The following is a 23,778-nucleotide window of genomic DNA, read 5'->3' as shown; positions in this document are numbered from 1 at the left end:
TCGCGTTATCATCATCGTAGTATTGCGTTTTTGTTATCGTAGTATCGAGAATTCGCGTTTTGATCATCGTAGTATCGAGTATCGCGTTTCAGATCAACACATTCAAAGGCGATGACCCTAACGGAATTCCGTAGTCTTAAATCTGTTTCGCCTGATTTCATACGTACTTGAAAAAACTACAAGTTTATGTTATCATTTTATTTTCTCCAATAACTGTGTCATAAACCTTCGTTATCTTATCAGTTTAAACCATACGTTAATATTGTTCTTCAGTGTAGATTTAAAACATCATTCTGTAAAAAATATCCATATCATTTTGTTTAACCTTTTCGCCTATTTTTAAATATGATAAATCTAAATTCAATACATATTATGTTTAACGCGATCTTATTTAGTGTAAAGTGTAGTGCATATTATAGCGGAAACACGTTTTACATGTAAACATCACGTTCAATAACAAATTTTCTATACAACGAAAGCACATGTGCGCACTATAAGTTTACATTTTTCGCGCATACGTGGAACAAACATGGCAGAATCAAAGGAACGGAACATTACTAGAAAGATTATCATTGCCGTGGATGGCAGTCAAATTTCTATGGATGCGTTCAAATGTAAGTTGGCACTGTTTACTTGCTCATATATATTGTTTTAAACATCATTTATACTAAATCCATGAGTCATGTAACATTATCTACTGCCTACCTGATCAATATAAAGAAAATGTAAAGATATTCGTGAGTGCGGTAACAGCTTGATAAACATTCGACGTTCATGTTAATGAATGTCTTTTGATAATGGCCCTGTAATAGATTCAGAGTGTGTGAAGGTCATCGGACACATTTCGGCTGCGATTATCCACGACCATCGCGGATCACAGTCTCACAGTTTTGGTCAGGTCATGGTTCTTCCTCTGCGTTGTCAGCCTAGCTGACCGACAAGATGACCCCGCCACGACTGTCGCAAGACCGATCATTGAAGACACAGGTGCTAGACACATAATCAAATATTTTACTGATAGGCCTATATATGTATATATATATAAGTCTCTATATACATATATAGGCCTATTAAGTAAAATATTAGATTATATGTCTAGCACCTGTGATTGAAGACAAATGAAGACAAAAGAAGAAGTCGCATGACCAGTCACGACTAGCCATGCGGATGACTGTGACTGGTTATGACGATGCCCGTCGGTGGTGTTACTGGTTGTGCGAATAGTCATGCTCTGCGCTCATGATCGTGCGTATGTTGAACGGCTAGAGAGTCCTACGACGAAATCGTCAGATCGCTCAAACACGATAGTCACATGACGGTTGAAGACGACGTCTACGACCTTGTACTGACGACCCAATTCGGATCTTGAGACTACACCCGACATCACAGAACTTGAGCCAGAATTTTTTAACGATTCCTTGCAATTTACAATCGTGTACGGTCGTTACTTAATATGTAAAGTTGTCCTATCTCTCACATAGGCGTAGGAGCCGGGGGGGGGGGGGGGGGCAGCGGGGGCCAGCCCCCCCCCCCCCCCAAAGCTAAGATGATGGGGGGGGGGCGAACTATAGTTTGGCCCCTCCAATATTTTGGAAAAGAGATGAAATAACTTGCAGTCTATTATAACATTTACTTTGTATCATATAATTGTTTTCAACCTGATTTCTGATTTGCATTTGGCCTTTCCTTGCATTCTGACTGACTTCTCTCTTTCCATAAGATGTGTATTGAAAACCTGTACGCACGAGGATTGTTTGATTACATTTTAAAAAAGAATATAATATTGAGCGCAATCACTACAGTTCCGGTTTGAGCGTCTGCAAAAACAATGTAAGTATTTAACCTGTTTACGTATGTAAACGTTATTTATTTACGTTTTTCATTGTCCATTCAAGGGAAATGATACTTCCACAACTTTATATCACAATTAGACAAATCAGCGCTATTTTATTGCATGTCCAGGGCTTCAACAGAAGAATGTAAAAACGTGGCACACTTGATAAGAACAGTACATATTTTGCCCGAATAAGTTACAAGCTGCAGACAGTTAAGCGCCTAGTCTTATGCGTATCATCATAATAACTCAATGATTGCTAAAACACAGCGGCTTGAGGGGGCCTATGGCCCAAGTTTCCCCTGGACAAGGCTTTGTCATGAATGCACCGGGGATCTCCCCCCCCCCAAAGTTGAAGTCGCTCCTACGCCTATGTCTCAGTATAGCAGGGCAATAAGAACTACCGTGAACACCAATTTCTAAATAGAATGTTAGGCTACTTTTAGTAAAATACGTGGCGTTGCCATAGAAATTACACGTTGTGAGAAACAATAAGCGTTATTACGTTTTTCAGGGAATTATCAAAATATTAGATTAAATATAATTATGTAGAGCTAGTATTTTCATAAAGAAAAAAAATCAAAGATATTGATCACGGGTAAGAAACTCTAAATTGGTAAATTTAGTCAAAAGAAAAACATTCTCTATATATTATACCGTAAATTTTTAAAATACGAGTTACATCCGCGTGAAGTCCGAAATGTCCTATATCAAAGACCAATCAAACGATGTGTATGCTGGAATACTATGTAAACAAGAGCTGTCAGTGGACAGCGCGCTCGACTATTCTCAGTGCTTGATAGTATAATATAAGCTATGAGTAAAACTTTAACATTACAATAAGCATATTCTAAGTCGAAAAGGGGCCATAATTCAGTCAAAATGCTTGATAGAGTTGTCTCCTCCTTTTTACAGACTGGGGTCATGATGGTAAACAAGTATGCAAAATATGAAAGCAATATCTCAATGGACTTTGAAAATATTTGGGGTGGTACGCAAACTTTAACATTACAACAAGTATATTCTAAGTCGAAAAGGGGCCATAATTCAGTCAAAATGTTTGATAGAGTTGCCTCCTCCTTTTTACAGACTGGGGTCATGATGGTAAACAAGTATGCAAAAAATGGACTTTGAAAATATTCGGGGTGGAACGCAAACTTTAACATTACAATAAGCATATTCTAAGTCGAAAAGGGGCCATAATTCAGTCAAAATGCTTGATAGAGTTGCGTCCTCCTTTTTACGGACTGGGGTCATGATGGTAAACAAGTATGCAAAATATGAAAGCAATTTCTCAATGGACTTTGAAAATATTTGGGGTGGTACGCAAACTTTAACATTACAATAAGCATATTCTAAGTCAAAAAGGGGCCATAATTCAGTCAAAATGTTTGATAGAGTTGCCTCCTCCTTTTTACAGACTGTGGACATGATGATAAACAAGTATGCAAAATATGAAAGCAATATCTCAATGGACTTTGAAAATATTTGGGGTGGTACGCAAACTTTAACATTATATTCTAAGTCGAAAAGGGGCCATAATTCATTCAAAATGTTTGATAGAGTTGCCTTCTCCTTTTTTACAGACTGGGGTCATGATGGTGGTACTCAAACTTTAACATTTGTGTGACGCTAACGCTCACGCTCACGCCGACGCCGGGGCGAGTAGGATAGCTCCCCTATTCTTCGAATAGTCAAGCTAAAAACGAATAATGTTTTGAACATCCGAAATCTGCATGAAGTGTGAAACGTAGGCCTACTTTGTCAATGATATTAAAAGAACTAGAATGTTAGAAATGCACCCGAGCGTCAAAATTTGAATTTGGTTTTAATGTTTCTTCTATTCAATGCAACGTAGCATGTAATCGACAGCTTTTGGGTCGTAACTTTCTTTGTGTGCAAGCACATTTTAGAATATATGTGCACGTAAAAAAATAATGCGCGCACGTGTAAATATAGACGTGTACGGATATTTTTTTCATATATGCATGCATAAATTATGTTTATAGGTGCACACGTATATGAATGTGCAAGCTAATATACGTGCACACTCGTAATGATACACATTCGCGCATTTCTTTTTACGTATACATGTATATGTACATTAGCAAGTGCATTAGAAAGCATGGTTCGATGCCTTGGTTGAGCGGTCTAGTTTTCAAACCGTTTCAAAGCTACACGCCTAATTAGTTTTCCAAAATATATATCGCTGTTGTTATGGAAACGAAGGAAACTTCTACAAACTGTTCACTAGATATGAACATGATTAAGCACGACTTTAGGAAAAACTTAATTTGATGTGTATACATGTGTACTAGCTTATTAACATTCTGAAAAAAAGAACCACACACACACAACTTTTATTTTCAGGGTATGCGGAAAGATTACATCAAGAAGGAGACTATGTTGTCGTTTTATATACCCCTGAATTCAGGAATCTTACTCATGTTTGTAAGTATTTCCGGCAATATGTTATCCAACTCTGATTCGTGCGGGAACTTGCGTTTTCCCGGAATTTAAGTAACTACTGGTATACAAACAGAAACTCTGGCCTGTATGTTTAACTTTACCAGTGGAAGACTGTTAACCCTTATAATACTGGACACGATTGATTCTGCCTGTGCGACCAGTGTAGCTCATGATCAGTTTGCACATCCGTGCAGTCTGATCAAGATCTGCACTGTTCGCCATTCAGTCAGTATCCTTTTGGTAAGCACCCCTTTTAACAGTTAATGGTACTGTCTAAATTTAAAGATGGACAAATTCATTATAGAAATTTATCAGGGTAAGGGTTAAAAAGTATAAAGATATATTTATCAAACAAACATAATGTATAAAAGAAGCCAGTGTGGTTGCTGTGTTAATGAATTACAAATGTCCATTACACATGTTTCAGGTGTAGGAAACAAGTAAAATTACTGAATCCATTTTTAATTAAAATAGCTGTTAGACTTAGACAAATATATTAAGCATTTGTATTGTAAATGAAGATGTTATGTAAGTATGTATAAAATGAACATGTTGATTCCTTGACATTTACAATATATATATGTTTATAAGAGCACTGAATGGATATTAATCATGGTAACACCGAAAATTCGTTTTCTCAATCTTAAGAAAACCACTATTTCTCAAAAAAACTTCCACCCAACTGTGTTTGGTCAAGGGAGATTGAACTGTAGTCGCAGAAACCCTTAATTGTGTATTTCTTAAGTTCATTGTTTGAAAATCGACACAGAACAGAATCCGCCGCATAAGATGTGGTTTATTTATTGAGAACATGTGTACCATATGATTGCTGATGTTTTAGCTCGCGTGAGCACAAAGTGCTCAAGGTGATCTAATGTGATCACTCACCGTCCGGCGGCTGCCGTATGTCCAAACTTTTCTTCAAACGGCATCTTCTCTGAAAAGTGTAGTGAAAGTTCCTGTTCATCGAAAAACATGGCCGCCAGAGGGCGTGGTCACTTTTCCCTGTACGTATATAATGGAAACTTTAAAATATCTTGTTGTATAAAACTGCTGGTTGTATTTTAAAATAATTTCACACAAATGGTCCTTGTGTGACCTGCTACCAAGTTTGTCTTATTTTGATTCATGAAAAACGTGTGGTAACTTTTTTCCTAACATTAGACTGAAACAGCAGACCCAATTTTGAAATAACTTGATACAAATATGTATTCCTTTGGTGACCCTGCATAAAGTTTGTTCAAATTATTCTCATACGTCAAAAAAAAAAAAAAAAAAAAAAACATGGCCGCCTGGAGTCTGGTGACTTCCTATATTTATAAAGTGGAAACTTTAAAAATCCGCTGGACAGATTTTAAAATAAGTTGGCACAAATGTTTCTTGGATGACCCTTTATGAAGATTTTACAAATTATTCTGTATCGTCAAAAAAAAAAAAACATTGCCGCCAGGGGGTGTGGTTTATTTCCTCTGTATGTATGTAGTGAAGCTTTAGTATCTTATGTCATCATTTCCCAACCTCTTACCACCCCCGCCCCCCAACATACACCCCAACCTCTTACCACCCCCGCCCCCCAACATACACCCCAACCTCTTACCACCCCCCCCCAACATACACCCCAACCTCTTACCACCCCCCCACACACCCAACCTCACCACACCCCAACAAACCCACCTCTTACCACCCCCACCCCCAACATACACCCCAACCTCTTACCACCCCCACCACCAACATACACCCCAACCTCTTACCACCCCCACCCCCAACATACACATTACCCGCCCATATTTATTCAGTCGAGTCTTTTGAAATATTATTTTCGGAACTTTAAAATAATCTCACAGACATTTTTCTTACATAAGCATCTCGCGAAACTGTTTAAGCAAGCGATGTTACTCAGGTGAGCTATTCAGGGCCATCATGTCCCTCTTGTTTTAATATGATAAGCCATAATGTAAAACATATTACACCATTTTAGAGGTATTTCATGTTGTTGTTTTCAGCTGTGATGGCTGCCGACATGTCATTAGTACAAAAGATTGTGGATGATGAAAAACAAAGAACTGACGCTCTTCTCAAGAAAATGAGAGAACTCATGAAAACGTCCGAGGTTAGTTTATATAGCAGAAATAAACGATTTTCATTCAGGAGTGTTAAATGTTTATCTCTTTGTTGTTTTCTATAGAAGATAGTTTGCTTATGATATGTCAAATTGGCTTTTAGATTCATTTTTAATGAACCTATTTTTCTATATTGGAATTTTGTCTTTCTATTGTGATAGCATAATTAAAAACCAAATTATATTCACTATTTTCAACATGACCCCATTTTGATATGTTGAAGTTCTATAAATTGCTTTTTAGCTTTTAGCTCACCTGAGCACATAGGGTGAGCTATTGTGATCGCTCACCGTCCGGCGTCCGTACGTCCGTCTTTCCTTCCATCTGTCCGTCCGTCCCAATTTGTGTCATTCACGCCTCAAAAAGTATTTGACCCAGAGTCATCAAACATCACAGGAATGTTATTCAGCACAAGAAGCAGTGCACCAAGGGTTTTAATTCAAAGGTCTGGCTCTTTGACTTGGTAAAAAATAGCAATAAAACGGGCCTAAGTTTGTGTCGCATGCATCTCATAAAGTATTTGACCAAGTATTATGAAACATTACAGGAATATTATTCAGCATGTGAAATTGTGCATCTCGGGTTTTGTCAGAGATATCACTCAGTCAGACCAGAGTTAAGGCCCTTGACTTAGTAAAAAATATGCATAAAAACGCATAAAAGTTCTGTCGCATATATCTAAAAAAATATATGACATAGGGTCATGAAACATCATACGAATATTATTCAGCATGTGAAGTTGTGCACAAGGGATTTTGTTTTGGACTTTTATCAGTCAGACGAGAGTTATGGCCCTTGATTGTCAAAAATATGCATAAATGGAATACAAGTTTGTGTCACATGTATCTCGAAAAGTATTTGACTTGGGGTCATAAAACATTATGGAATTGTTATATAGCACGTGAAGTTGGTACCCACCTGGTATTCTGTTTGGGATTTCCTTCAGCCAGATTGGAGTTATGGTCCTTGACTTAGTGAAAACTACGCATAAAGTGTTTTGTTGTATATATCTTTAAAGAAAATTCACCTAGAGTCATGAACTCATGTAGGAATATTATCCATGATATGAATTTGTGTACCCGAGTTTGTTTTTTTCCACTTTGAAATACCAGAGTTATGGCCCTTGACTTAGTCAAAAAGTAAAAGTTTGTGCTGCATATATGTCAAAATATACTTGACCTAGAGTCATTAAACATAAGAGGATTATTTTGTAGCCTATGAAGTTTTGCACCGGGTGTTCTCATTGGGATTTTAGTCGGCTAGGCTAGAGTTACGGTCCTTCGCTAAGTGAAAAATACACAAAAAGGTCTTAAAAGTATGTGTTGCAAACATCTTAAAAAATTTAACATCGAGTCTTAAAACCATGTACAGTCACAGGAGTTGGGGGCACCTGTGTTCTAGGGACACACGTCGAGTTCAAAACTGTTTTGATGCTTACTTTCATTTTATAATGAGTGGCCGTGAAAATAAGTTCACTATTATGTCCTTGCCGTAAATATATGTCAACCCAACACATCTTGGCAATTACCAGACAACGAAAGCTCGGTGGTGACTATGTAGTTCACACTTTACAGTTTATACTTTATGATTAAAACTGATCACTTCAAAATAATTTATTTATTTATTAAAATAAATAAATAAATAAATAAATAAATAAATAATTTTGAAGTGATTTGGGTTTAACGTCGCACCGACACAATTATAGGTCATATGCCTCCAGCTTTGATGGTGGAGGAAGACCCCAGGTGCCACTCCGTGCATTATTTCATCACGAACGGGCACCTGAATAGAATCACCGACCTTCCGTTAGTCAACTGGATGGCTTCCTCACATGAAGAATTCAACGCCCCGAGTGAGGCTTGAGCCCACATCGATGACGGGCAAGTGATTTGAAGTCAGCGACCTTAACCACTCGGCCACAGAGTCCCCCACTTGAAAATAAAGTAAACAATTTACTATATATGTTGTATCACACAGTTCACTCTTCTAATTTCACAGTTCATAGGTCACACTCCACTCTTCATAACCCACAGTTTACACTGCATACTTCTCACTCAATACTTACTTTTCACAATTCAAAATTTCACTGTATGAAATAGTGAAGAGTGGAATGAATTAAATCGCTAATTCAATATTTTAATTTTTAAATGATCACGTCATATTTTGTCTCCGCGTAATTTGCAAAGGGATATTAAAGGATTCCGATAGCAGATGCGCTTGCAAAATTCATGTTATTTCAATATTAATTTTCAATTGTATCATTTGAGAAATTGGGAGTCAATAGAATATTTCATGAGTATTAAATATCTAACTTACCTGCTGTATTTCTTTTAATACACAGGGTGTGGAAAGGTGTAGATGCCATTGATTGCATCTGATTTCAATAAGTCGTCTATGAATTAATTTAGTACTACAAATGTCTTGTACTGGATTGTTTCCCCCTAAATTAAAATATAATGAAGTGTTCAAAGCATCCTTTTCCACCAAAAGAATGATCTGAAACTGATGTTAGAAACACCATTGTTCATCACAATGTAGAAATATAATAGCAGTAGTTTTTATCATACGTTAACTTAATATAAACATATGACATCTTTAAAAAAATCCAAATCTATGTTTCGTTTTGATTTAAACTTCACTATCGAAATCTTTATATCAGTCTATAAATAACGGGATATTTCATTACCTTCCTGTCAATTTTTTTCCATACATTTATCCGACCCTTGTATTTCTAGCTCACCTGAGTCGTCCGGCGTGTGTCGTGGGCCTGCCGTCGTCAACAAGTTGACTGTTAACACTCTAGAGGTCATAATTTCTGCCTAACTGAATGAAAGTTTGACAAAATATTACCAAAAATAAAATCTCGAACGAGATTCTTAATGATTCATATCGGGTCAAAAACTAGGTCACTAGGTCAGTATATAGGAAAAACTTGTTAACACTGTAGAGGCCACATTTTCGTATCTGTTCTGAATGTTTGTTTCTGTAAAATCTAGAACAAGTTAGAATCTCTGTAACCCAACATCAAAAACCAGGTCACTTGGTCAAATCGTAGAAAAACCTTATCACTGTGCAGGCCACGTTTTTCACTTGATCTTCAAAAATGTCAGAACGTTTGTCTGTATGAAATCTAGCTAAAAATTGAAATTGGGTTACCTGAGGTCTTAAACTTGGTCACCAGGTCGAATCATAGAAAATTATCATAAATCGTTTTACAGTATTTGTCTATATGAAAGTTTGAAACTGGATTATCTAGGTCAAAGACTGGGTCACTTGGTCAAACCATAGAAATACCTAGATAACACTCAACAGACCACAGTTTCTACTTGATCTTCATGATACTTTACCAAATTGTTTGTCTGTTTAAAATCTAGGAAACAATTTTGTATCTTTGTCACTTGGGTTAAAAACTAGGTCACTAGCTCAGAATATTTGTCTCTATAAAATGTGATTTGCGTAATGTTTGGTGAACCTATGTTAGGTTTGCTCAAGTTATGCTAAGTTGTCGCAAACATGGCCACAAGAGGAGGAAGTCATTTTTATGCCCCCGGCATCTACTGATGCGGGCGGCATATAGTGATTGTCATGTCCGTCCGTCCGTCCGTACGAAGTTAACCAAATGGGACCGTTTCGTCTAGCATCAATACCCCTTACTAGAATGACTTGATACTAATGCAGATGTAACCTGTGACCATTCCTCATCTTCAGACATCACCTGACCTCAGTTTGACCTTGACCTTGACCTCATTTTGGACTTAGGTTTGTTTATATGGGCCATCTCTTGGTTAACCAAATGGGACCGTTTCGTCTAGCATTAATACCGCTTACAAGAATGAATTGATACTAATACAGATGTAAACCGTGACCATTCCTCATCTTCAAACATCGCCTGACCTCAGTTTGACCTTGACTTTGACCTCGTTTTGGACTTAGGTGCAAAATCTATCGACAAGGATGCCACCAGGCATCAAGTGTTTATTGAACGCAGCTCCTTGTTTTATATATGTATGCAAAAGTTCCTATATGCTTATAGTGGATACTTTGAAGATCTTTTTTGTCAGAAAAACGCTGGTCTAATTTCAAGATAATGTCACAAATATTTTCCATGAGCGACTCCATCGATCCTTGAAACTCGGGTGAGCGGTCTAAGGTCATCTTTGCCTATTTAGATAATCTTATCTAACATAATGTAGTATTTATTGTTAAAAAAAACAAGATCATTTCTTGACAAAACATAGAATAGAAGTAATTACAGCTATAGAAAGGCTTCAAAACAAGTATATATTGTACAAAACTATTGCTATGAAGTTGAAACATGAACTGAGAACTATGAAGTGTGAACTATGAAGTATGAACTGTAAAGTTTGAAAAACGAATTATGAAGTTTTATATTTGAAGTATGAACTATGAAGTATTTAGTGAGAAGTATGAAGTGTGAACTGAGAAGTATGAACTGTGGACTATGAAATGTGAACTGTGACTTACGAGGTGGAAAGTATGAACAATGAGGTGTAAACTGTTAATTCTGAAATATGAACTATGCAGATATCACCGGGCTTTCGTACCAGGCAGGACATAATACGCTGGTTTACTTATTTTTTAGGTCTCAAATCAGGTCTACTTTGAGTTTTGTTGAGTGTGAAATGAATCGTTCGCCTTCAAGTATACACAGTCCCAAAATAAAGACATATCTGAATTTATTTCTTTTTCAAATTTTATTTTTTTTTTCTTCCAAAGCAATAAAACACTTCTACTCCAGGTACAAGGCGAAGCCAAGCAGTCGCAAGGAGACCCCGGAGAACAGATCGTAGAAGCAGCCAATGAGCTTGATGCAAGTTTGATTATAACTGGAAGTCGTGGCCTTGGAACTTTGAGACGTACCTTCCTTGGCAGCGTCAGTGATTACGTGGTACACCACGCCCACATTCCTGTTCTCGTGTACAAGCCTGAACACAAAGAATGAGTTAATTTTTACTTCAGGGGAACTCGGGTCAAATAAGTATCTCGGAAAACGACAAAAATTTGGAGAAATGTACATTTTATCTTTTAATTGTTCTCTTATGAACATATGTGTATATATATATATTTCAACGGCATTTATGTGTTCAGGGCAGAGTGTGTGTTGCATAAAGTGGACCAGAGTAGCTACATTACATAGATTTGTGTTCGTGAGCATTTGACATTTATATTCCGACATTCTAGTGGGATAAGCAAATGTATTGTTATTTGAAATGTTTGCTAATTTGTTGTTTTAGTAATGTGCCATATACTTGTACATAAGAGGACCATTTGATGGAAATGACTGTGTGTATAATTTCTGAAATTAAATACATAGTTGAAATAGATGATATTGTCCTCCTTGCGTCATGAAAAACTCGTTTTTTTTTCAACATAACATACCAAAAATCAGTGAATCTAAATATCAATTAAAATACCTTCTTTGACTTGTCTGTAGCAGTGAAGCACAAAAACAAAAGTTAGTCAACACCAAAAAAACCCCCAAAAAACCCCAACAACAACAAAAAATAATGTAACAAAAAACAAATAAACAAACAACATCTACACTAAAACAACAACAACTTAAAAAAATCAACAATTTACTGGGACAGTGTTTTCAAACTGATGTTAGCCCCTGTGAGATTTAAATTTGGAAGGTCAATTTTCTACACTCGAGCTTGTATGTGTGTCAGTGTTATCAATTCTCGATTGCATATATATATATATATATATAATATAATTGAACTGTTCCAATATCACTAGGGAATTGGAAGTTAACAATATTTAAGGAAAGCATTTAAAGTTTGGTGCATGTCAGAAAATGCTTGTTACTATGATAGAAAAAGAAGGAAATTAATTCCTGGGATAACACACCTGATGTATTTCGAATGTAATACACATGATAATGAAGAAAATAAAAACCATTTTTAAATAAAGTTTGGGCTCCCAGAAGACACCTTTCTCGAATACAGTTTTGACTATAAACTGCTAAACGTTGTTTGGATATTTTCTCTTACAGTTAAAGGTATCTGTCCCAAACTTATAGAAATGTATCACTATAAAGAGAAGTCAAGACGCGGATGTGGCTTGTCTGTTTGAAGAGGTTATATGCCCTTTCAGCACCTAAATAATTGGTGTCTGGAGTATCTCTCAGCTCATCCGTCGCACAACTCCTAGTAAAGGGTCGAAAGTTACAGAAATATATCTCAACGCAGTAAGCTTACTCATATTTTCAGGACATGTGTACCATGTTCAGTTTAGGAGTTCTTGTCGTTTAAAATATTGTAAAATGCTATAATTTACTCGAAACATAACTCCTAAAACAGTTTTTTAAAGGGAACTGAACCAGACTTTTATAGTGAACATAGGCATATGGATAAACATTTATTCTGTCAAGTTAATGAGTTATGACCCTTTCATTTATTGCCATAGCTAATACTTTTCAATCTACTTCTGCAACAGTCTGCAAAGGATATATAGCCTAAACTTATACATACCCATCTTAGGGTATTTATGTACTAAGCAAGCACCAAACATAACTTTCTTTTGGCTAATTATTGAATTATCTCCCTTTTGGAAGGAACTGGAAGCTAACAAAATTTTGTTGAAACCTTGGTTATCAAAGGAAACACGTAGCGTATGCATGTAATCAAATATGTCTGCCAAAGGATGTCTGCGTAAAACGTATAGAGGCTTACATTGTGCTTGTTGAAAGACTTAGTAAAGTCACTAAACTTGAAAGCCACTGAATATTTCCAATATGATTGATATATTATGTCGAATTCTTGAATTCATTAAAAAATTGTTTACACATGCACAGGCCAATTAAAAAAAGTTTCAGAACAAAATACATTTTATTTGACATGTTGGTCCATAGGCACATTATCAGAATATATTTACAAACATAATTTACGTATTATATAGTTATATTCTGCAAGTATAGACCATAATAATGTTATGATTGTTTTCTTAGAGGATGAACTGTTGTGTAGATTAATATATGTTCTCAAAGACATAGCGTGTATAACATAATTTGAAGTTTGATACAATTATTTTCTTAACAGTTTTGAATAATTCAAAAATAAAATTAAAACATGCTTGGTCTAACAAAGAAGCACTTCTTTATGTACTTGTTTTTTTTTCAAATAAGTGTAACATTGTCAAATCAGAATAACACTATACTCGTCTTCAATGTCATGCACATCACAATAAATACAACACGCTTTCAGACAAAGGTCAATTTCCCGTTGATTAGGTTTCTCTTTTGCATGTACCAAAACTTATGGATGTCTAAATATATTACCTTTATGCCGATACTTATCACCTCTAATCTTGTACCTGTATGAGGTATACTCTGCCTTCTCAAACAGTTTTTCAACTGTCTGCAATGGACATGTGTACAAGCTTTGTCGAAAAGGTCATTTAATCCGAATATATTTTAGGAACATTGCAAACACACAGTCGTAAAGAATAAATACTGATTGTTGCTTCAGAAAAGTATTCTGGTATTTATTAGAGTGTAAACAATTAGTCTTTGACAATATATATTGGTCTAAAAACACTTGTATTAACATATTTACTTAACAGTGTCTTTCGACAATAACATTTGAACTTTACAAGTAAAAAGTTCATAATGTAAAAACGAAAATGACAAAAATCAAGCATGACTGTGACAAAAACCATCTTTGAATACTTGTGTTACACCTGTACAGGCTTTTAAACAAACTGATTCACATACATGTAAGATTGAATCTTTCTTCACAGTCGGCCTACAAACTAAACCGAACGGTTTATATGCTAAATTGGTAGACCAGCACTATAACTTGAGTATTTGTCCTAGCGAAAGTCCAATTAATGTTATTTTCAGAGTTTGGTAGGTCTGCTGTACATCTCTTGTTTACTTTTAACAGGCATCATCGGCTGTGACTTCGTACTCAGAATTCTCGGTCTCGTTCGTAGAAGACAGAAGAGGAATGTTTATCTCATTACTCAAGTCCACGATGAAGATACTTGATGCATTCCAATATTTGTTAATATTTGCTTCCTCATTCGCGAAAAACCTTTCTCGCTTATCCTGTATTGATATAAAACATTCGTAAAATAATCATAAATTGAAAATCAGAAAAAGAAATTTACACCCACATAAAAATACAATTTCTAAAGAATACAAACTTTGTGGGATCAAACTTATAAAAGGTTTAGTGCCATAACCCGGGTCATGAGAAGAAGTCATTCAAAGATTTGGTCTATTTTTAGTTTGTTCGGCGGTCATCAAAATGGCCAAGCAAAACCATTTGAATAGAACAAACTGACAGTTTGGTGAAGATATATCAATTGGTTTATCAGAAGAAGTCGTTTAAAGGATAATTGTTTGGCGACTCTTGAAAAGCGTCGATTGAAACCATTTGTACAAATTCAAGAGAGTTACATGCCAGTTGTTCTACAGACCAAGAAGTGTCAGAGGACTTTTAAAGTGAAATGTTGACGCAGGACGACGGACACAGGATCATCCAGGTATAGTAATAGCTCACAGTGAACAAAATTAGATAGCTATGGTATTTAAAGTGGCAGGGACCAGTGTCGTATTGTGGCACGTTTTTAATAGAATAGGTAGATGCATGTTAAAAGCATTTATATTCAACTGGTTTTTGTTCCTTCTCTTGAGAAATGAAAACGGTCATTCATTCATCTATATTTAGCTCAAATTTGCAGGAAAAGTTAACGGTTATGAGGCACCTTCTTTCTACCATTATTTTTGTCTGGACACATTCTGGAAAAATGTACATATATTTTAGGTCAGTCATTTGCAGATGATACGGTACAGGTCGCACAAGATGTGTCCTTTTGGCCATTTTTGCCTCAAAATTCAGTGTCCTGAAACCGTAGGTTTACTCATTTTTATCACAGTTCCCAAACAACGGAATCGGCAGGCTGAAAATGTCAACTGATGAATGGCTAAGTATATGCAATACACTTCCCTGGCATTTCTCAAAATTGGATTATTATGATATTTTTCAAACTGGTATACTCCCAATAACTCTACCGATAAGGGGAAGAAACACTGTGTCGGAGTTTGCTGCGCATATGGACGATTACTCCCCTCCAAAGTAATATTTACTAGTTCGGACGTAAATAATGATGTTATTGAATTTAAGGTTCATTCTATCGGAAAAATAGTGGGTCTAAATAATTTAGATTGGCGGGTTTGTTACTGAAAAAAAAGGTATACACCAATAGACTCGTCTTGGAACGAAGTATACGACTAGATAATCCAACTACGACTACGACTCTTTCATAAGTCGTACGACGACGATTTTGATAACAAAATTGGTCATGTCTTTTCAAAATCAAGGGCTGCTTCAAAATACATGCGGGTTCCATTTAAAATGTATTAACTGACAGACAAGACATGTATCTAGTTCCTGCCACCCTTTAAATTACCCAAACTTTTTCTAAAAGGCTGACAATTTACGATTGAAAATATTCTTTAGAATGCTTCAGACGATTGTTTTCATCGTGCTTTGTTGACATGACGGACTATTTTGTTACTATAAATACTAATATTGCACGGTGAAAACGTGCCCGATTCCCGCCAAAATATAATAAAGGATAGTTCTTCACGCCGTTAAGGCATCGCCTACAGTGGCAGCCATTTGACTCAAAATTTTACATGCAAATTTTCATAAAAATAAAAGATGATTAAGTGGTAACAATAAAGTCAATAAATTTGTCATAATTATGTTTTAAATATCTATGTGAACATATGCAAGTAAAAGGATGTGCATTTTACTACCTGTATTATGCCTTTATTCGATATTTTTCTATGACAAAATTTTGCGATTTTACGTGCAGTCAAACTCAATATATATTCAATACATTTCAAATATAATTACAGCTAATTGTAAAGCAGACTGTGAAGAATAAAGTCTTCAGAAATTATTTTGAAATTTTACCTGATTACTGAATTATACACAAAAATCCACACACCATCAATTTATCCAATTTGTGTTATCTGTTCACACATAATTTACATGTATATAAACAGGTGATATTATAGGATTATGTATAGGTTTACCTGGCTACCTGTGGTCAGTAATGCATGTACAATTAAATTTACATGGGGTTGTCTTTTTGTGTCTAATGCAATAACCAGGAACAATTTCGACAAAAATCCATAAGGGTTTGCAGTATACATATTGTACTCTGAAATTAACTAAATTTTGTCTTTGTAATATTTCTTATATTGGAGTTTAATTGCACATAAAATTTCAATATTTTGGGGTAATCTTTCGGTCTAAATGAGACTCTAACATTTTACAAATGGCATATGTACTATAAATCATCATATGCTTCTTATGTTGATGATAATTTGACCAGCTGTTAAGGCTTTAGTGCAATTTTCAAGAGAAAAATACTCTGCCTGAAAATATGAACTGATACTGAGTTGTGACTGTGGCGATGCCTTAACTTGAACGGAGAGTACTTTATCCCGATTATCATTCTCGGCAGATTTTATAGATCCAATAACACTATTTTAATAGTACAGTCAAAAAGTATTCGAAGAATAATCAACATTTTTTTTCCAAAATATTCTACAACCTGAAATGAGATCTAGATTATCTGCTTCATTGAACTATCCAACTTTTTTTCAAACGGTCTACTTAATATGATAAAAGCGTTATCGTTCCAAACTTTGTAAAAATATTTTTACATCCATTACGTCTTTAAAATAATTTGACTACCTCAGGGGCGGCTACAGTATTTGGTGTAAGAGGGGGCGTAAAATATTTAAAGGCTAGAGCAAATAGGGGGGTCCGGGGGCATGATTCCCCGGAAAACTATGAAAATAATGGATCCATCTGGTGCATTCTGAGCGTTCTGGGGTACTTTATTTGTTATTGATAAAGGACAGGTTTTGTGACAAAATCAACACAAATAACATGCTAATTATAGTCATGTCTTATGAATTGTCAGACTTATTATTGCGCGAGTATTTCGGAATTTCTTAGCCCGTTTTTTGAGGATTTTTATGGGGAGGGTTTACCTAGGACTAAAATAAAGAGTTTTTTTTCGGAGCACATGCAAATTTTGTCAGACTTTAAATGTGCGAGCATAGCGATCGAGAAAAAATGAATTTTTGTTCATACAAAAAAACAAAAAACAAGTAAGACGAATTACCTGTGTGATAGAGATAAACATGCATTTTTTATGTTTAAACCAGAACAGAAGACAAATTACGTTTTCGAGCGTAGCAAGCGAGAAAAAATATGCATATTTTTCAGCCGGAACAAAAGATTATTAGTGTGAGCGTAGCGAGCGAGAAAAAAATGCATATTTCATATTCTTCAGTCAGAATAAAAGACAAATTATGTACCCAAGCGTAGCGAGCGGGAAAAAAATGTATATTTTGCAATTATTTTACCCAGAACATAAGACAAATTACCTATGCTCCGGCGATTTTAGGGGCGGGAGCGCCCCGGTGCGCGCCCCCCCCCCCCCCCCCCCGCTTTGAAACCACTAATGGTAATACTTCAGTCTGTACGCAGAAATGATTACTGTACAAAAGTCATAGCCATTTGAACTATTTATTCAAACCTGGTGGAGTTCTATTGTACAAAAACGGCCGTCGTTTAAATATGCCTGCATCTTAAGCCTGACAACAGAACAACTTCATAATCTCTGCCGAAGTCGTTGATAAGCTTAAATGTTGTAAAACTTTGCTAGATCCCTCGTCTGACATCGACCTTAAAGGCCTTTATCATACTTAAGGGCAGGTCCGGATCTAGCCTGGGAATCCAGTCTGACAATTTCTAACCATTTTTCTACCTGCAAATATCAGAAACTCGGATGAATGCCAATTAACAGTAATTAGCACAATTTATTTATTTTATTTCTTTGTTGGATTTAACGTCGCACCGACACATGATAGGTCATATGGCGACCTTCCAGCTTTAATGATGGAGGAAGACCCCAGGTGCCCCTCCGTGCATTATTTGATCACGTGCGGCACCTGGGTAGAACCACCGACCTTCCGTAAGGCAGCTGGATGGCTTCCTCACATGAAGAATTCAACGCCCCGAATGAGGCTCGAACCCATATCTATGAGGGACAAGTGATATGAAGTCAGCGACCTTAACCACTCGGCCACGGAGGCCACTAGCACAATTTAAGTTGGATCTTTAATGTAGGTAAATTTCTTCTGACAATTATTATCAACGGCTTCCCAGGCTAGTCCGGATCCAGAAATACCTTTATTTGATGCGGCGAGGCAACAGTTTAGAAAGAATGTGTCACCAGCGAGACACATAGCTCCCAGCGTGAGTAGGAGTCAGGGTGGTCTCCCCCTGCAAAAGTTTGAAATATAGTTATGTAATGGTGGCATCTGATCGATTTTTTGGTCTGAATTTTGAGAAAATATGTTTAGTATAAAGCATCTTCTGTGTATGACTGTGCTATTAACGATAAAAAGGATGAAAGGGACGACAAGCAAAGTAATCAATGATGACTGTTTTATTTTGCAGTATAACAAATTCAGAGTTATATATATGAGCAAGACACAATTATGCATAGAAAGTTGTGCTACAAAAGGAAGCAAACTCTTCCCCTTATCGGTATAGTTTGACAATATTCCTACACGGAGGTTGCAAAGCGAACTAGAATGGTGTCGACAAAAATGTTTCATTCAATAATTTATAATAACGACGGGTCAATAATGTTATTAAGGAAAAAATATAATTATATAAGTTAAACAACTAAACACAAAACAAATGCGCATGTCTACATAATGTATATGATGTTTAACAAATTTTGTTTGAAATGAAGAGAAGGAAACTACAATATAGTTGTCATTCGTCATTAAAGAACAACTCCAGACAAAATAAACGATCATAAAAGTCAGGGCAACATGTACATATTCACTTCATGCTGCTGATGTATACCTAGTTTCAATTCAGTTGGGTGGATCTGTTCGACTTAAGTTCACGAGTTCACGATGTGATGAATTAGTTCAAGATCAAATAGGGCAACAACTCCAGAAAAACAAGAGGACCATGAAGGCCCTGTATCGCTCACCTGACCTACTGACCTAAAGATCATCAAGATTAACATTCTGACCAAGTTTCATTAAGATATTGTCATAAATGTGGCCTCTAAAGTGTTAACTAGCTTTTCCTTTGATTTGACCCCATGACCTACTTTTTGACCCGACATGATCCAGATTCGAACTTGACCTAAAGATCATCAAGTTTAACATTCTGACTAAGTTTCATGAAGATACAGTTATAAATGTGGCCTCTAGAGTGTTAACAAGCTTTTCCTTTGATATGATCTAGTGACCTAGTTTTTGACCCCACCTAACCCAGATTTAAACTTGACCTAAAAATCATCAAGATTAATATTCTGACCAAGTTTTATTAAGATATGGTGATAAATGTGGCCTCTTAAATGTTGAATAGCTTTTCCTTTGATTTGACTTCATGACCTTGTTTTTAACCCAACATGACCCAGATTCAAATTTTTCCTAAAGATCATCAAGTTAAACATTTTGACTATGTTTCATGAAGATACAATCATAATTATGGCCTCTAGAGTGTTAACAAGCTTTTCCTTTGATCTGTTCTGGTGACCTAGTTTTTGACCCCACCTAACCCAGATTTAAACTTGAGCTATAGATCATCAAGATTAACATTTTGACTAAGTTTAATTAAGATATAGTCATAAATGTGGCATCTACAGTGTAAACTAGCTTTTCCTTTGATTTGACCGGGCGACCTAGTTTTTGATCCTACATGACCCAGATTCAACCTAGACTTGAAGATCATCAATATTAGTTTTTGATCCTACATGACCCAGATTCAACCTGGACCTCAAGATCATCAATATTAACATTCTGACCAAGTTTCATGAAGACACAGCCATAAATGCAGCCTCTACAGTGTTAACAAGCTTTTCTTTTGATATGACCTTGTGACCTAGTTTTTGACCCCAGATAACCCAATATCGAATTCATCTAAGACTTTATTGAGGATAATACTCTGATCAAGTTTCATTAAGATTGGGCCAAAATTGTGACCTCTAGAGTGTTAACAAACTTTTCCTTTGATTTGACCTGGTGACCTAGTTTTTGATCCAAGATAACCCAATATCAAACTCGTCCAAAATTTTATTAAGGGTAACATTCTGACCAAGTTTCATTAAGATTGGCCAAACTGTGACCTCTAGAGTGTTTACAAGCTTTTCCTTTGATTTGACCTGGTGACCTAGTTTTTGACCCCAGATGACCCATTACCTAACTCCTCCAAGATTTTATTGAGGGTAATATTCTGACCAAGTTTCATTAAGATTGGGCCAAAATTGTGACCTCTAGAATGTTAACACTCTTTTCCTTTGATTTGACCCGGTGACCTAGATTTTGACCCCAGATGACCCAATATCAAACTCCTCCAAGATTTTATTAAGAGTAACACTCTGACCATGTTTCATTAAGATTGGGCCAAAAATGTGACCACTAGAGTGTTAACAGTCAAATTGTTGACGACGGACGGACAGACGGACAGACGACGGACACAGGGCGATCACTAGAGCTAACTTTTGAGCACTTTGTGCATAGGTGAGCTAAAAAACAACAAGAATTTGTAACAGAGTTAGCAACGTCCCCTACCTAAGGACATTTTCATCATACATACTATATGCCAATACAGCATCTTGGCATGAACAAAATAAAACAAGAGTGCCAGGATGTTAAATATATGCTCGTCAGCTAGATGATATAATAAAACATTTTCTATACAAAACTATAAGTTTGGGAGACAGTAAGCCAAAACAATGACATATCCAATTCTAACAACCAGGATAAAAAAGTTTCAAGAATAATCGTTCGATAGTAGCAACAAAGGGAAGTAAGTTTTGATTTTTTAAGTCCACAAAAAACTGCTTACCAGGAAGAGGTACCTTAAAATACACCTTAAATTTGAAAGTAACACAGAAAAAATGGTTTTGATTTTTCCCCACGGTCAATTATAAAAAGTTATCATATATATATATATATATATATATATATATATATATATATATATATATATATATATATATTGTTTATAGTGACAACAAAGAGAAGTTAATCTGAAAAAAATCTAAGTCCATACAAAAGTACTTATCAGGTAGCTATAGGTCAAAATACATCAAAAATTGGATGTAACATGCGTGTTGTACTACAGAAAAGTAGTTCGTTACCCTGCTGAATTTCTATAATGAACTTGTCCATTTTTCAATTTGGACATTACCATTAACTGTTAAAAGGGATGCTTACCAAAAATATGCTGAATGTGCAGGCTGATCATGATCTACACTGGTCGCAAAGACAGAATAAATCATGTTCAGCTAGATAAGGGTTAATAGAATAGAACTTTACAGAAATAGCTATTTATAGTAACAACAAAGGATTAGGGGCCTGGTTCTTACTCATGACACTCCATCTCATGATGAATGGTGAACATTTTTGCCATTGTACATCAAAATCCCTCCATGCATGAACAAGAAATGCTCCGGACAAAGTCAGTTTTGTATCTGACTTTTGGCCTCTAAGTGTGACCTTAGAGCTAGGGGTCTTGGTCTTGGGCATGACACCTCGTTTCATTATTGTGAACATTTATGCCAAGTTATCTAGAAGTCCCTTCATGGATCGCAGAGTTATTGACCGGACATAAAAAAGACTCTATTAACCTTTGACCTCTAAGTGTGACCTTGACCTTGGAGCAAGGGTTTGGGTCTTGCGCATAACACGTTGTCTCTTTATGGTGAACATTTATGCCGAGTAATTCCAAAATCCCTTTATGTATGGCAGTTATTGACCAGACAGAAACAGACCCTTTTACCCTTTGACATCTAAGTGTAACCTTGACTTAGGAGCTAGGGGTCTGGGTCTAGCAAATTTACATTGAAACATCCAGAAACATTTTCTATAAAACAAGTATGAAACACTTACACTTTTTCTACAAGACTGTATTATAAAGTTACAATTTTTATGTAGAACTATTCTCAGAGAAGTTGATAATTAATCAAAAAGCACACTTCTAAACTTCCATATTCATAATATCATTAACAGTTGTGAGGCTTCAAAGTATTTTGTAAATTAATAAAAAGCAAGTTCTTCATTCATGACAATTATTTCTTTTTCCCTAATTCTTGATATTTCTTCTCTGATTCCCTCAATGTGTTTGGAAATAAGATTACGACTTTTGTATTATCCCTGTAGCCATGTTACAATTTTTATGTAGAATTATGCTCACAAAATTGAAAAAAAATGTTGCAATGGACACATATTTTCCAGAAGAGTACACCTTTCTTAACTTCCATATGCATTATGCAATTAGCAATTGTGAGATTTCAATGTATTTTGCAAGTTATTCTTAGGCAGTTCTTCATACATGATGCATACTTTTCTTTCTCCCTAATACTTGATATTTCTATTTCTCTGATTCTGGAAATATGGTAGTACATTCTGCACATTTATGATCCATTTAGCCATTTTTACACTAGTATAAAAAAATAGAAAAAGTGGAAAATGGAGTTTCCACTTTTTCTATTTTTTTATACTAGTGTTTCCACTTTTTCTATTTTTTTTATACTAGTGTAAAAATGGCTAAATTTTCCCATTTCAGATGATCATCTGAAGGGCCACAATTGTTTGAAGCATTGGTCAACAAAAAAAGTGAACAATTTGACGGATCATACATGTGCAGAATGTACTACCATATTTCCAGAATCAGAGAAATAGAAATATAGGGAGAAAGAAAAGTATGCATCATGTATGAAGAACTGCCTAAGAATAATTTGCAAAATACATTGAAATCTCACAATTGCTAATTGCACAATGCATATGGAAGTTAAGAAAGGTGTACTCTTCTGGAAAAACACAAAATTTTAGGATGTAAAATCTTACAATTATAATATTATCAGTCTGACAGACATTATCAAGAAAATGTCCTTAAGAAGTGGAAAAACAGTACCTTAAACAAGTAATAAAGACTAAGAAATATAGCTATGAATTCTAACAGATGATATATATTTAAGGTAAAAGTGTATTACAAGTTTCAAGGGTATTGGATAGACAGTGGGGGAGGAGCTGAGTACATAAAGAACGAAAGAAAATAAACTGTAACATTTAATTCAAAATTCTAAAAGGACCATAACTTTAGAAAACTGTCATCAGATGTAAAATTCGCTATAGTATGTGTATAATTCTGCTGCTTGGCCATGAAGTATACCATGATCCATTTGAATATGATGGAATCTGCAGAAAGAGAGTTTTAATGCACAAGGTATGAAGCAAGCTATGATATGACAATTTGAAAAAAATGA

The 23,778-nt window shown here is 35.6% G+C and overlaps 1 protein-coding gene across 1 annotated transcript; it reads left to right on the top strand.

The window, feature by feature from the left end:
- The first annotated feature begins 361 nt into the window (after nucleotides 1–361).
- On the top strand, nucleotides 362–11,768 carry LOC123528830 (universal stress protein YxiE-like). The gene is made up of 4 exons (XM_045308855.2): nucleotides 362–614; nucleotides 4,205–4,285; nucleotides 6,307–6,413; nucleotides 11,183–11,768. Exons 1-4 carry the CDS (start codon nucleotides 530–532, stop codon nucleotides 11,384–11,386), a joined length of 477 nt encoding a protein of 158 aa, XP_045164790.2. The 5' UTR covers nucleotides 362–529; the 3' UTR covers nucleotides 11,387–11,768.
- The last annotated feature ends 12,010 nt before the right edge of the window (nucleotides 11,769–23,778 follow it).

This window comes from Mercenaria mercenaria, chromosome 13 (genome assembly GCF_021730395.1).
Source record: "Mercenaria mercenaria strain notata chromosome 13, MADL_Memer_1, whole genome shotgun sequence".
Classification (NCBI taxonomy): domain Eukaryota; kingdom Metazoa; phylum Mollusca; class Bivalvia; order Venerida; family Veneridae; genus Mercenaria; species Mercenaria mercenaria.
The sequence above is the reverse complement of the archived record's forward strand: the minus strand, read 5'-3'. Positions and strand labels throughout refer to the sequence as shown.